The sequence below is a fragment of the Lates calcarifer genome, linkage group LG7_1 (assembly GCF_001640805.2).
Source record: "Lates calcarifer isolate ASB-BC8 linkage group LG7_1, TLL_Latcal_v3, whole genome shotgun sequence".
Classification (NCBI taxonomy): domain Eukaryota; kingdom Metazoa; phylum Chordata; class Actinopteri; family Centropomidae; genus Lates; species Lates calcarifer.
The window spans coordinates 22828518-22843108 of NC_066839.1; the positions used below are offsets into that span (position 1 = coordinate 22828518).

At 40.5% G+C, this 14591-nt stretch overlaps 2 protein-coding genes across 3 annotated transcripts in view; one reads left to right on the forward strand and one right to left on the reverse strand.

Moving 5' to 3' along the window:
• The window catches only part of LOC108899331 (gap junction beta-7 protein-like), a 494318-nt gene that overhangs the window by 370788 nt on the left and 108939 nt on the right, over positions 1–14591 (forward strand). The window lies entirely within an intron of this gene.
• gopc (golgi-associated PDZ and coiled-coil motif containing) lies at positions 870–14532 on the reverse strand. Of its 2 annotated transcripts, XM_018699733.2 has the most exons (9): positions 13946–14532; positions 11016–11180; positions 9131–9154; positions 6161–6336; positions 5354–5519; positions 5179–5274; positions 4213–4377; positions 3959–4124; positions 870–2824 (listed from the first exon to the last, which is right to left on the reverse strand). In XM_018699733.2, exons 1-9 carry the CDS (start codon positions 14204–14206, stop codon positions 2709–2711), a joined length of 1335 nt encoding a protein of 444 aa, XP_018555249.1. In that variant the 5' UTR covers positions 14207–14532; the 3' UTR covers positions 870–2708. The 2 variants fall into 2 exon arrangements, with proteins under 2 accessions (XP_018555249.1, XP_018555250.1); XM_018699734.2 differs by lacking the exon at positions 9131–9154 and having other exon boundaries at positions 13946–14528.

Below are 14591 nucleotides of genomic sequence, written 5' to 3' on the forward strand. Positions count from 1 at the left end.
TCATGTTTAGAAAAAACACCAATTGTTTCCTTAAATGTCACAGAATATAGTAGGCACACCCAGTTTTATATTTACAATTCAAAATCCAGTGTTAACCCAGTGAAAGGTAAATATAAATGTAAATGTGTATTACTGGATAAAACAGTAGATACTGAACATAAATACCTGGTCTATCTCATCCTATATCTATATCTATTGGTTTATTTAAATATTAATACATAATTCATTTTTAAACACATTATGGATTTGATTTAAACAAATCTGATTGGACATTGGTGAACATTTTTTTCTGACTGGATCACATCACATCCTGGCTGTGTGCACTGTCTGAGGTCACTTGATTCAGACATTTCTTAAACTTATTGAGTGTTGCTGATAGTGATACTTGCTTGCATCCATTCATCCATTCATCCATCCAGCCATTATCTATACCACTTTAAGGGTCACGGGGGGAGCTGGAGCCTATCCCAGCTGTCAATGGGCAAGAGGCAGGGTACGCCCTGGACAGATCACCAGTCCATCACAGGGCCAACACATATAGACAAACAATCGTTCACACACACACACACATTCACACCTACAGGCAATTTAGAGTCACCAGTTAACCTGCATGTGTTTGGACTGAGGAGGAAGCTGGAGTACCTGGAGAGAACCCACACAGGCACAGGGAGAACATGCAAACTCCACACAGAAAAGCCCAGTGCTCTAAACCGGAACCTTCTTGCTGTGAGGCGACAGTGCTAACCACTGCACCACCATGCCGCCTATCAGCTTGCAAATCCTTTTCATTTTTTAAACTCTTAGATGAATTTTAAGGTAATGAAAACATGATAATAGACAAGACATACTCCATATATATTGGAAACAAATCAAACTGAAACCAAACTTTATTTCAGGGCTAACAAACTGTTTAGCTTGAATACATTATCTATGAAGATGCACATTATATATGTGAAGAGTTTAGAGACACAAACCAAGCGCCAAGGAAACATAAAGTAAAAAAGCAAGTAAAGAAAAGGACATGTGAATGCTGCAGGTAATAGAATCAGGGCATACTAAGGGCTCCACTTACTCGTGTTCCTTTGGGCCAGAACACTGGCAGGTAGCAGTGGTGCCAACAGATACAAGAGCTGGGCACAATGAAAAATATTCAACTGAATGTCTCTGCATCAAACAGAACACTGGTGAGGCCAGTGTCAGAGAGGGGTCGATTCAACTGTACCCAGTTTAGAGTACTTTACAATTTGTAAAATACAGTGTGTTACCATAGAATGTAATTTAACACAAAAACAACAAAAGTATACAGCAATACACACAAGTTAAGAAAGACCCGAATTTTTAAAATGATTGTATTCAGTTACATTGCATCATACAAGTGTTACTGTGCCCACCCTTGTATATTCAACATAGAGTGACATGCCAAAATATGTTAGTGATGGAACAAGTTTAAAAAGCTGTGGCAGGATAATGAATCCACATCCACCCTACAGTCACCACCACATAAATATGATACAATAGCAGAGCAGTGTGTGTTTGAGGTCATACACTCATATGACAGGTCGCTGAAATAATTACAATGTGGGATAGTACTGGCAATGTCAGGCATTAAATGCTGTTTAACATGCTTTTTTTTAAAAAAAGATTATGCTTTAAAAATATCTAGACCTGTTCCCCTCTGCCCAAAATGGACTTATTATGTAAAACTTTAGAGCCAGAAGTATCTATTCAAGTATAGAGTTCAGCACGGGGATATGTAAAGAAATCCATTGTTGCTCTTTGCTTTCAATGTTTAGCATATTAAGTGATCCATCCATCCAACCTTTATTTATACTGTTTATTTAAGGATCACAGGGGGGGGGCTGGAGCTGGAGCCAATAACAAGGCTGACATATAAAGACAAACAACCATTCACACTCACATTCTATGGAACTATGGGCAATTTAGAGTCACCAATTAAGCTAACCTCCAAACTTGCTGAGGCGACAGTGCCTACCTGTCTTTTAAAGTATATTGGCTATGACAGGTACGATTTTACAGCATTTTTCCATCTGATGTTTATATCACAAGGTTTTTCAATTCGATTTTTTAACATGGCTTCACTCTTGCAAACTACAATGATCACTTACATCTGAGATGGTTGTTAACAAATTAATTCTCTCTTGGTAAAACAGTCACTAGAAATTATTGTCATTCAGTCCATTTTGAGATATATTCCTAGCCTCTTGCGGGGTTGCCATGGGGCAATGTCATAATGTTGTCAAGACAAAATGAATAACTATACATACAGAAGCTAAACACTCTTCAAGTGTCTCCCTGAAAGACATTTTCACCCATGAGTAACCTCTTCTTTCCTGATGCCTGTGACATCTACCCTCTCGTCTTTTCTCACATACAGCTGTCCTGTCAATTCCCATTAATCTTTATGAAATATCTCAAAAAAAGTCCCACATTGTTCAGAATCGCTCTCTCCTCTACAGATCTTCAACCTCTGCTTCTTCAAACATGTGTACTTTTACCCCAAATCATTGCCACGTGCCCAGGTTAAACCCCCTAATCCCATCACCCCAGAATACCAAGAGGAAAAAGGGAAAACAGACGGTTTCTGTTCATTTTCCCTTGTCCCTGGGCTTGTCATAGAGTTCTTCGAGAGGGATTTCCCCACCAGTCCTCTCGTTATCTCTCCAAATACCAATGGCATGGCTGAGCTTCTAGAAGGAGCAGTCAGTCTCAGGAGGCTTTGAAGGGGTTTCCTCTGAAGGTGTCTCACTGGAGATCCCAGTATCTCCATTCTCTGGTCCATTACTCAGTGACATCTTCTCCAAAGCTGCAAAATGGACACAGATTCAGATGTATAGTAAGTAATGTGTTGTTCTGTATCGACCAGAAGAATCTCTCATAAGCAAAGCAGAGTTTTTTTGTCCTGTTTTAATGGGTACCTTGAGGTGGAGTGGGGGCATAGTTCCCTGCTACTGTGGTAAATGTTTGTGGTACTGTACCTTCTAGCAACTACACTGTAATTACTACCAAATGTCACAGTAAGTCCTGGTGAAAACAACTCTTCTGATCACTTTACTTGTTTTACTTTATTGGAAACCATGTCTCTACCTAACCTGTTAAGTTCAGTTAAAAGGAACTCTGGTGTAAAAGGAGGGTTTCATTACAGTGCAGACTGGCCTGCTGTCAGTCACCTGAATTTGATTTTCCCACATGATGCAGGATGATAGTCATCCAAACTGTCCAATGAATGAGTTCCCTGTCAGTCTGTATAACTTCATGTGTGTCATGTTCATGTCATGCTGGTCTTGTAAAAAGTCTGTAAACAAACTGGACCAGAACTAAAATGCAAAAATGTAGAATTTTTTCTCTTGGTTTGGACCAAATGAATTAAAGTACAGTTCCTGATACAACAATCAGATTTTCAGTACATCGATGTCAAATATTTTGAGACTGTATATATTGTATGTCCAGTTACTTTTGTTCTTATTTTTCAGGTTTCTGCCATTCATTTCGTCATCATCGTTCATTGTGTGTGTTCAGTTGCAGTGCATTTGGAAAGTATTCAGACCCCTTCACTTTTTTCACATTTTGTAATGTTGCAACCATATGATTTTTTTTTTTTTTTTTTTTTTTTTTTTTTTTTTTTTGCTTTGTCAAAAAAGCTTTGTTTGCTTTGTTTTGAAATTTTTACAAACTTATTGAAAGGGGAAAACTGAAATATCACACTGACATAAATACTCCTTTGCTATGACACTTTAAATTTAGCTCAGGTTCCTCCTTTTTCTCTTCATCTTTCAGACGTTTCTACACCTTGATTGGAGTCCAGCTGTGGTAAATGCAATTGTTTGGACATGATTTGGAAAGGCACACACCTGTCTATATAAGGTCTTACAGCTGACATATCAGAGCAAAAACCTAAGCCTATATTAATTAGTGGTCAAAACATAGTTTGAATTCGTACCCTGCAGTGATGCCGAGCTGTTGCTAGGTGGTGCTGTGCTACTGTCTTCCAGTTCATCCAGGTAGAGTCGGTAGCGATGGCCGCTGTCATCTTCATACTCCACATTTTCATCATCGCTGTCCACCTCTGGAGCCACATACACCACCTCAAACTCTATTTGTCCTCGCTGACACAGATACCCAGAATAAGCACTTAAAGAGACATAGAAAAACAACGTGGGGCACTATGTGCATGCATGTGCAGACTTATGTTACCTGCTGTGACAGAATGGTGACAGCCTCTTTGTGTTTGGCATCTCGCAAATTGATGCTGTTAACAGCAAGTATGGCATCTCCGACGTGCAGACCTCCACATCTGTCTGCTGGCTGACTTGGATGGATCTCTGAAATTAGAATGGGGACACCGTGCTCCTTCCCACCCTGACAAGAACAGATATATAAGAGTTAACTCAACTCACCTGGATGAGTGTTCCTACTTTTAGGCAATTTAAAAATTGCCTTCAGAAAGTGAGCAGTTGCTTTTCCTTTTGTCATCAAGCAACACATCTCTCTCTGTACTACTGGCCTGTGGGCTGTGGCTTAAAATGGACACAATTTAAACACGTTTTGCTATTTAATAACATTACATTATTTACTGGTCCAGACAAGATGATCAGACTGATGTTGATCCAAGATTGTTTCTCATCAATATGTTTGTCTACTGCTTGTGAGGATGATATGATTCAAGAAACTCTGATATCAGTAAAATCAGCTCCTGTGTGGTTTATGTGGTTGCCATAGTCACATAGAAAGCTGCAACAGCAAGTTAAGAAAGCTTAACCATACAGCTGTATGCCAGTCTGGGCACCCATGGGACATACTTTGTAGACTTTTTAAGTGGACAAACCTATTCTCAAAAGTTATTTCACTGTTATTTTACTTGATGATTTTAAAGTTGAAAATTTGAAGAAAAAAAAAATGTTATTCACTATGGCATGTGACTGCCTCATGATGCTGAGTAAATTCTCTTAATTTCCACTCTCTTAGTTAGCTGCTTAGAGGACTTCATGATTCCACATATTCAAGCTCATCTTGAGAACATTGAAAAGTCAGTTTAGATGGAGCGGAGCACAAAAACTGTGTACATGACATGTATGGAACAGTTAGTTATTTGAAGAACCTTCCTTCCCTGCCATCTTTTTCTTTTCAAAAAAAAGAAAAAACAACACTGTGACTTCTTACTGTAATGGAGATTCCGAGGCCCTCATGATCATCTTTGACTAGCACCACCTTTCTGATAGGGCCCACTCCCTGGGTTTTCTTCAACATGTCTGGGTCCTGTAATCACATTAACACATTCAATTTTGAAAGCACAGAGATACAAGCATTTTCAATTGCTTTGTAGTTTTATACTCACATGCCCGACAGGAGAGGGGAGAGGTTTCTTAGGATCATTACGACCTCTACACGCCCGGATGACAGTCTTATGGCGATGAAGATGAATCTCCGCCTCAAGCTGGTTCCACAGCTTGTCATGTGCTGGCCCTTTCATATCACGGCCTAATAACTGGATCTGCTGCACCCTGGAAGAAAAATCAAAAGATTATGCTGTCAATTCAAATTTCAAACAGCCCATTTTTCCTGCTCATCCAAGAAATCGATTTCCTTGACAACATGACAAACTGAACAAGACCTGAGCCCTCTGCACCTATCAGGGACTCAGCTGTATCCCCTCTCATTCAGTGAAGTGTACTGTGTTCTATGGCTGAATAAGAATTTGATTCACCCCTTCAGTAATTCAAATACTGGGCTTACTATATATTATATATTACTATATATTACATAACAGTCCAGCACATCCTTTTGACCAAGTATCAAGCTTGTTTGTATATTGAAGGGATAAAAAGGGAGAGACAATGTTTCAACCAAAACACATAACTTATATGTATTTGTATATATGTAATTTCAGCCTACCAGTCTATGTACTGATAGCTTGTGAAGAGGATAAACACTTTGGTTTGTTGGAAACTACAGTGCCCAACGAATCGTCAGGAAATGGATGTTCACAATTATAATGTGTACCTGCTTTTCTAAAATCAAGAGCACACTGTATACATGACTCCTTAACTGGTCGTTGATAATATCATCAGTTGTAATGTTGTAATACATTATCTTAACAAATTTTCAACTTAACTTATAGATGTTATGAGCTCAAACTCTTTACCTGCCAGCCAGTTCTTTGTCCAAGTATTTGGCAGCCAGTCTGGCTCCGTACACTTCGGCCTGTAATACTGCCATGTGCCTGCGAAGGGCCTCGTTTTCTTTCTTAAATAGTCTCACTTCTGCCTCCAGTCTTGCCTCTGCCAATTTCTCCTTCTTACTAGCCTCAAGCTCCTGTTCCTGGAACAAGCACATCACATTGTAAGCATGACACACAAACAAGAAGCACTATAAGCAAGGTGAGTGGACGAGTGAAAAATGTGTTGCCAAATACATTAACACTTAGGAGAAGTGGTTTTCACACAAGTTATAACTTTCATTAATATATGGTATATACAAGTAAATGTACATTTTAATCTCAGCAATGTCTATGTTGAGAAATTTCAGTTGGCACATTATTTGCTCTAACAGAATGTTTTCCTGTGCTTTAAATGTATTATTTACATGGAAGTGAATCCCTGAGAAAACTGGGGAAAATAATGGGGACAAACAGCTGCAGCTGAAAAGATGATGCAGGTGTACTAGTACTGTGATAGCTGCATTTCCAGGTCAATATTTGGCTTTGACAGTTGCATGGTAGGGTTAATAAGGTCTGCAGAATATGTCTTTGAAAACAAATGCAAGTCCAATATTCACCCTCTTTCAAGCTCTGTTTTGGTCTCCACCAACTCCTGAGAAAAATATCTGATTCCTCAGGTCCTACATGCTCCATCATGTTCACCAGCCAGTGACAAACTTTGTCTATTGGCTGTTTGGTTCTGGGTTGGTAGTTTGCAATGGGTGAACCAGAAAGCTAAGTTCTACGCTGTAAAATCAAAACAACTTTAAAGGCTTCGTGGGGCTGAGGGGAACTGCAGAACTGGTGATACCTGGTTTGTCACTACGAGCAACACTACACACAGTCAACTGTTAATGTAAAAATATTGAATAGTTCTCTCGCCCAATACATGTAAGTACAGCACACTACAACTCTAGGCAGCAAATGGAGGGGTGTCTGTGATTACTTCCTGGAAGAGCAGTGTGAAGTTATTGCTGGGAACCAGATCATTATTTACTTTTTTATTTTAGGAAGACACATCATTGTTCTTTCAGCAGCAGAGTCTCAGTCATCAGAAATCTGAGAGACAGATAACTCATAACCTCAGCAGTAGAAGTTAGTAAAGCACCAGTAGATATGCTAGAAAAAAATGCATTTTACGTAATATGGATGTATGAACAGATAACAAGTTAACTTATGTGAATTACAAGGGGCAGTGAGCTGCTATTTCACATTTTGTTAATAATTTTTTTTAACAAGTAACCTAATTCATAATTTTTCTAAACTCTTAATTACAGTCTACAGTAGCCATATACATTAAGGGCTGTCACTTTCTGTTAAAAATTCAACCTTTCAAAAAGTTAAATATTCAAACTGTAATGACCTGCTAAAATTTTCACAGTTCATATGTACAACAGACTGTCTGAAGTAGTTTGCCATAAGGTTCGGCAGAGTGCGCCTGTAGTGTAAAAAGCCAACAGCTATGTGATGTGTAAAGAGTAAAGTGCCTCTAAACAGAGAAAATATTGCAGCAAGCTACTGATCTTAAAGAACATTTGTATGAAATGGTATTATCATATACTGTACTACATGATTCAAAAAGTGATTCAAAGAAAACATATGTAACATGTTAATGTGTGAGAACAGATGTTAGTATTCACTGCATATAATGCATACCTTGTATAATCCATATTAGAGTGTGAAAAAGTTAGATACTTTTTAAAAATGATGCTAGGGAGAGTAAAGAAATAATGGTGTAAAAGTAAGGGATAACTTTCTTTTTTAAAAATATAATCAGGACAGGCCAAGACATAATGGTGCATAACAGAGAGTGAACAGGTCAGATAAGGACAAGGTCAACAGGTCAGATTAGGCTCATATGCCTGCCACCACAAAGATATGTGCCTTGATACATAATGGTGTACTTTTAACATAGGGATAGACAGTTAACCAAAACCCATGTTTCTAATGGTGTAAACCAATGAAATGATCTAAGAGGTGTGGAAAGTCACAGCCAAAACTGTATATATAGAGAGACAGAGCCAGTACATTTTTGGGGCTCTTCTGGCGTGTCATGTATGCACTGTGAATGGTTCCCGGGTTTCTTTGTCGACAAATAAACTCTGCTGCCTTGGACGCTGCCGTCTCCTGATACTTTTTGGACACCTGAATCAGGCTGAAGAATTCTGATCGTAGCCCAGTGGTTTGGGACTTTTAACCCAAAATCCACGTCACGCCCTTAAAATTCAGCTTTACCTGTTACTGCCCTACTGACCTATCACAAGATTGGACAATCACGACACAGAACCCTTAGAGGCAGTCTGTGGAACAGTTCTGTCAGTTTTTCAGCTTTGTAAAAATGGTGATCAGTGAGGCAGAACTGTCAAGCAGCAAAGAAATTCAGTGTCATTGAATGTCATGTTAAAAAAGGATGAGCCCAAAAAGACAGTCTTACAGGCGCTAACGGTCAGAGAAAGGTTTTCCATCTTCTCAGATCTGGTTGCTTCCAAGAGCTTCACAGGGGAGGTATTCAAAATTCCTCCTTTGTGTTTCTATGCTTTTGCTGCAACTTGGCAAGGAAACACTGTCCTTGGATATACACGGAGAGAAATTTGTACTAAAAACGCCTGAGCTTGGTTCTGACATGTATTTCTGTGAACGATTGCATGACTTCATTAATCAAGTGTGTCCCAGTGTGCTCTGGAAAACGTACATTCTTTGCAGCCTGGCCACTTCGGTACTTTTAGGAAACTCTAGAAACATGTCACACAAGTAGACACTTGAGTACATAGAAATATTTTAGGTGTGACCCATGGACAACTGAATGTCTAACTGTGTTTGTACTAGAAGACAGCGATAAATCATGTCTCAGTCCTTTCTTCTCCTGCCTTTAAGTATCATTGAGTTTCTGTAAAACACACCCAAACACAAACTTACCATCTCTTCCAGTGTTGGTGCAGGCTTTAGGGGAAAAGAGGCAGAAGAAGAGCAGAGAGAAGTCGATGATTAGGGAAATTCAGGGGAAAGAGACTGTAAGTTAATCATTCAGTATAAGTGGAAGATACATTTTAAAGCAATATGCAAATCAGACCTAGAAAAAATTAGACTGAAAGCATTGGAAGCAATGGGAAAGCAGGAGTAGGGAGCACCAAGCAAAATCAGCCTATACCACCCTGTAATGAGCACTTTACACAGATAACTGCAAACAAATTCTGTTTTCCTCCTAACTTACATGTGTAACTTTGTTGATGTGTATTGGACTATGAGTGTTGTCAAAACACTAATGCACAGCAGAACTGCTGCTAACCACAAACCAAAGGATTGAAGCTGCTGCTGATGCTCCACTCTCATTACCTCTCATTACCATTAGCTGGTGTAGAGAAAGTGCAGATTTGGCACAAGAGTTGTCTAAAGGTATTTGGACTTGTTGAAGAAGGTTTAGAGCAAAGAGGTGGGAAAAAGGGGGCACTTTTGTTCATCTCATACAACAGGCAGTGTGCAATGAACCTGAACTTGTATACAGAGAAGATGTGCAGACTCAGCAGCAGCTGCTGGCTGTATTTCTGGTTTACGTTTTACTTCTTTTTTCATTACTTCAGCAGCACACTGTGTGGTGATTGTTCACCGAGTCAATAATCAATATATCGAGATGTCCCTAAATTTGAGCTGAGGTTTCATGCAGATACATGGTAAACTATACAGGATGTACAATGAGAAAATATATAGAAGTAAATTAACCAAACATCCATATACCTTTCTGCATTAATATATTATTAAAGAGTTTATTTTCAGCCAGACCATTCCTATTATTTATGAATACAACCATGAACTGCAGAGATTAAGCTCTGTCTAGCTGAGTGAAAGCCTGAAATAAGAGATTTCTTTCAGGCAACATTTCTTCAGCCTCCCAGTTTCATACTTTGGTAAAGTCAGTATTTAACTTCATCTACACATCCCACTGTATCAGTGATTCTTGCCTTGCAGAGTGCAGGATGTTGCCCAAAACATCATCATCAACAAATTTAACCATATGATTTTCCTTTTTCCTGGAATTTGTTGGCAAAGCTCACACCTGGTCCATGAGATGAATATACCCTACAGTGGCTTCAGAAAGTGTTGAAGATGGCAGTTCACAGACACTTCCCTCAAAGAGTGCCTTGGACATCATGGCTTGGTTTTCGTCCTGACCTGCAGTGTGAATTGTGGGACTGTAAAAATGCAGGCATGTGTCTTTCTAAACTGTGTCTAATCAATTCATTTAGCCACAGGTGGACCCCAGTCAAGTTCTGGACACAATGCAAAGATAATTAAAGCAAATAGGATGTACCTGACCATGGTTTGGTTCCACACCAAGGGGTCTGAATACTTTTAGAAATCAGACATTTCAGTTTTTGATTTTTATGAATTTGCGAGAAAATTCCAAAACTGTGTTTCCACTTTGTCATTATGTGTTACTGAGTGTAGATTGATAATATACATTTTAGTCCATTTAAAGTCAAATCTACAACACAATTACGTGTGGAAAAAGTGGAGCGCACTAAATACTTTCTGAAGCCACTTAAGTGTAAGATTAGATTTTTGATCCTTTCAACTGACTACCAAAACCCCCAAACAACTTTTGTATAACTTAGTTTTCCCTGGAGCGACCAGATTAAGATGCATACCCTGTAAATGTGACATTCAGATCAACTGTGACTGTGGACCTGTTTTGTTTTTTTAATGTATTTAAGTATTTTACCTTCCCTCTCACCTGGAGTTCATTTCTGTACTCCTATTGTTTCTAACAAATAAAGGTGAAACAGCATCTCCTCCGTCTACCTACCAGTCTGTCTTTGATGGTGTCAGAGTCCTCAGGCTGGCCTTGTTTGGCATGAAGCTGTAGCTGGAGAGCATGAAGCTGCAGGAGCTGGTCATGGACCTCCCTCTCTACCACTGCCCGCTCAGCCTTAGCCTCAGTCAGCTCAGAACGCAGGTCCACCAGCTGAGCCTGGAGAGTGGAAGAATGAGGGTAATGGGAAAGTCACCGGAGGTAGATATGTCAAGTCAGAGTTAACGCTGCACTGTATTCAGATAATACATAATCTTTTTCTATTTTTGGCACTCTTGTCTCTTGCTGCTGTAACATGTAAATTCAATAACATCTATCTCATCTTATAACAGTCCCAGCAGGACCTCCTTCGAGGGACCCCCCCAGTAGAACTGGATCTTGCGATGGGCCACCTGTCTTTAACAGTGAGTAACAGCTGAGTCACAACTGTGACCCACGTATTGACTATAATCCAAGTACCCTAATAATTATCACATATTTTACTTGTCCTTACATCTCATTTTACAGATTAAGACTCTAGAAAAGACTTGACACGTCTCCCTGGCTTCGTTGACAGCCGCGGTTTTAAATTTTGTCGTTAGAGTCTCTTTAAATTCCTCGTAAACCGACAGAATTAACGTGCGCTCCTCATCTGAGAAATACGGTGCAGGCTCGCATTAAGTTAACACCGACTCAATTGACCGACATCTTAACCACCGTCGTAGTACCGTTTAACAGCAGTAGAGGGAACTGAGGTTTGTCAATCCTGACTTCCCTTGATAACCCCGAGTTAACCCAGCGCAGGTTAAACTCCGCTCGCAGTACAGGCCTCCACCTGGATGGAGTGATACACAGCAGCTTCACACTATTCCTCTGTCCAACGGGCAGCAGTGATGCACCAAGAACCACTGAGCAAGCGCAACCAAGTAAACACGAATGTAAACAATTCTGGTTTCAAACTTTTAGGACAAACCAGTTTAGCAAATGTTTAAAGATGAAGGAAGAACACTGATCACATTTGGTAGACCTCAAGGATAAACATTATGCATTCTGGTGAGTAATATAGGGCCACAGGACACCTTTAAGGCATTACGATTTCAGGTCACGTATTTTTTGTTCTGTATATGACTCACACAACAGGTCTGGATCAAATATTAAATTTCGCTGGTACCAAGAAGAAAATCCGAAAAGTACGAGAAAAGTAATAAATAATTATTAGAATGTCGAATTCAGCAAGAAATGATAAAATACATTCATAAAATCAAATTGAAATATCCTGTCTGGGACTTTAAAATGTGTATATGGACAACTATGCCCTTTTGCCGTTACTTGATAGTGACAGTTGAGATGTACGGGATATACAGCAGAGGGAGAGCAGAGGAGTGGTGTGGCGTGCCCGACGCTCACGCCCATGTGGTACCATTCGGGCATCGGGTCACCCCCAGATCGGCCACTGACTGATCTATACAGTGTCGAAACTATTCCTACCAACACATTCAGTTCAGCAGCCTCTCTCGTTATCTCTGCAGAGTAAAGCTGAGTATCCCCGCTGTCCACCAGCATGCAGTGAAGACCTCACTGTTCTCAACCACACACCCTTATGAAGCAGGTTCCTCCTTTACATCAGCCACAAAAACAAGGATTCAGAATAGAATGAATGTGGGGAAACACGCTCTAGCAGTTTCTCTCACAGTGACAAATTAGTTATGTAGAAAGGCCCAAATTTCTCATAAACTGGTGAATTTCTTTATGTATTTATTTAGTCTATGTAATATCAGGCATTAGAGGATTAAAGACATTAAGCTCATCCACGTGTATTTATACATACAGACAGATGACAAAAGCTAAAACCTGAATAAATCGGCGGAGAAACGTAACAAAATGCAGATGCTTCCACACAGGTGCACTGCATGGCACAATAAAGCAAGTATAAAAATGCTGAGCAGGCCCAGCTGACCGATTTTGTATAAACATGGCAAGAGGAAAAGAGCTAAGCGACCTTGAAAGAGGGTTCACTGTTGGCACGGATGGCAGAAGCTTCAGTCACACAGATCTGATCTAACTGAAAGACATTAGTAAAGAGAGAAATAGTGTTCAACAGCGCACATTTGAGGACCGTGTCATCAAGAACAGTCTGTCCACAGTCAAACTGAGAGAGATATCATTATAGAGTTACAGTGCATAAACCCCTCATTACAAAGGTTAATGCACATTTGAGAGTTCAGCTGTGCAAAAACCCTAGCCACGGGTCTACAGAGATGTAGGGGGGGGGGGGGGGGGGGGGGGGAGTGATATGGTCATTAACATATTCTCAACAAATGGACGAGTGCATATGTGGCATACACAAAGAGAACAGTACAGACCTGAATGCTTGATCCCTACAGTGAGGGGATCCAGTGGCTGTTATGCTGTCGGGAGCATGGTTTGGGTCCACTTGATTAAAATAGTGAAGATCCCTCTGTAACTACTGATAAAATATTTACTGGATTTTCGATAATTTATAGCAACTTAAAATGAATCCTATAAAACGCGGTTGTCATCAGTAGTGACAACAGTGGTATCTGACAGTAAGGAACCGGTGGACAGTGGTATGTGGCAGAGGAGCACCGACATTAAATTTCATGCGCTATATGCCAGTCGAAAAGCGGTAGTACAGATGTCATATCACTGAGGATGGGCATAGGTCAGTGGCAGTGACACTCCTTCGCTGTATGCTGCTGGACAGTAATTTCTGCCTACTTACAACCAGCAGCAGCATTTGCCAGTGAGTCGTGGAACATGGGTGGCATACCGAAAGCACAGGAGTGACAGTACCAGTTTAAATCACCAAGACAGGAATAGTAGTTATAACGTCACCTAACACTCACTTTCCATCTCGGCACGATATCTCACTTACAAGTGACTCAAGTGTAACGTTAATCGTAAATCACAGAAGAGTTACTGACCTCTAGTTTATGGTTGAGTTGAAAAACCGTCTGGGTTTTGTGACACAGCTGAGCAAAACAGGAGCTTAGGCTGGTCATCTTCTGACGACCCTCGTAAGTAATGTCGACTTGATCTGGGTCTATTTCTCCGAGTAGCAGGTCCACGTCCACAAAGGCCTTATCAAACTCTTTCTCCAGCACTTCTAGCCAGCGAAACATGGACATGCCGGGGCCAAGGCCCGAGCTATGGCCCGCCGGGGAGCATCCAGCCGAGGCGGACATGGCTAAAGCACAGCAAAGCCCTAACGTTTACGTTAGCTTACTAGCTAACTCTGATGACGAGTAACGTTAATGTGATCAGACGCTCTGTGTTAACCACTGGTGAAATAAAGTCTAAATAATCCTGAAACCCGACGACTAAGCTGTGTATCGGGTTAGCGGAGAGAAGTCTGACAAACTGCGTTTTCTAATTCATGTGAAAAACACTGTCTGACCAGGAAGTCCCACATCCGCCTCCCGATCGCATCCGTGAAGCAGCTACTACAGTCTGCTTGGCTGCAGGGAAAAGCAGCGGATAGCAGAGCCTCTGCTTCTTTGCTGATGATGTTTGTCAGTTACCCTGCGATGGACTGACCACCCGTCCAGGGTGTAACCCCGCCTCTCGCCC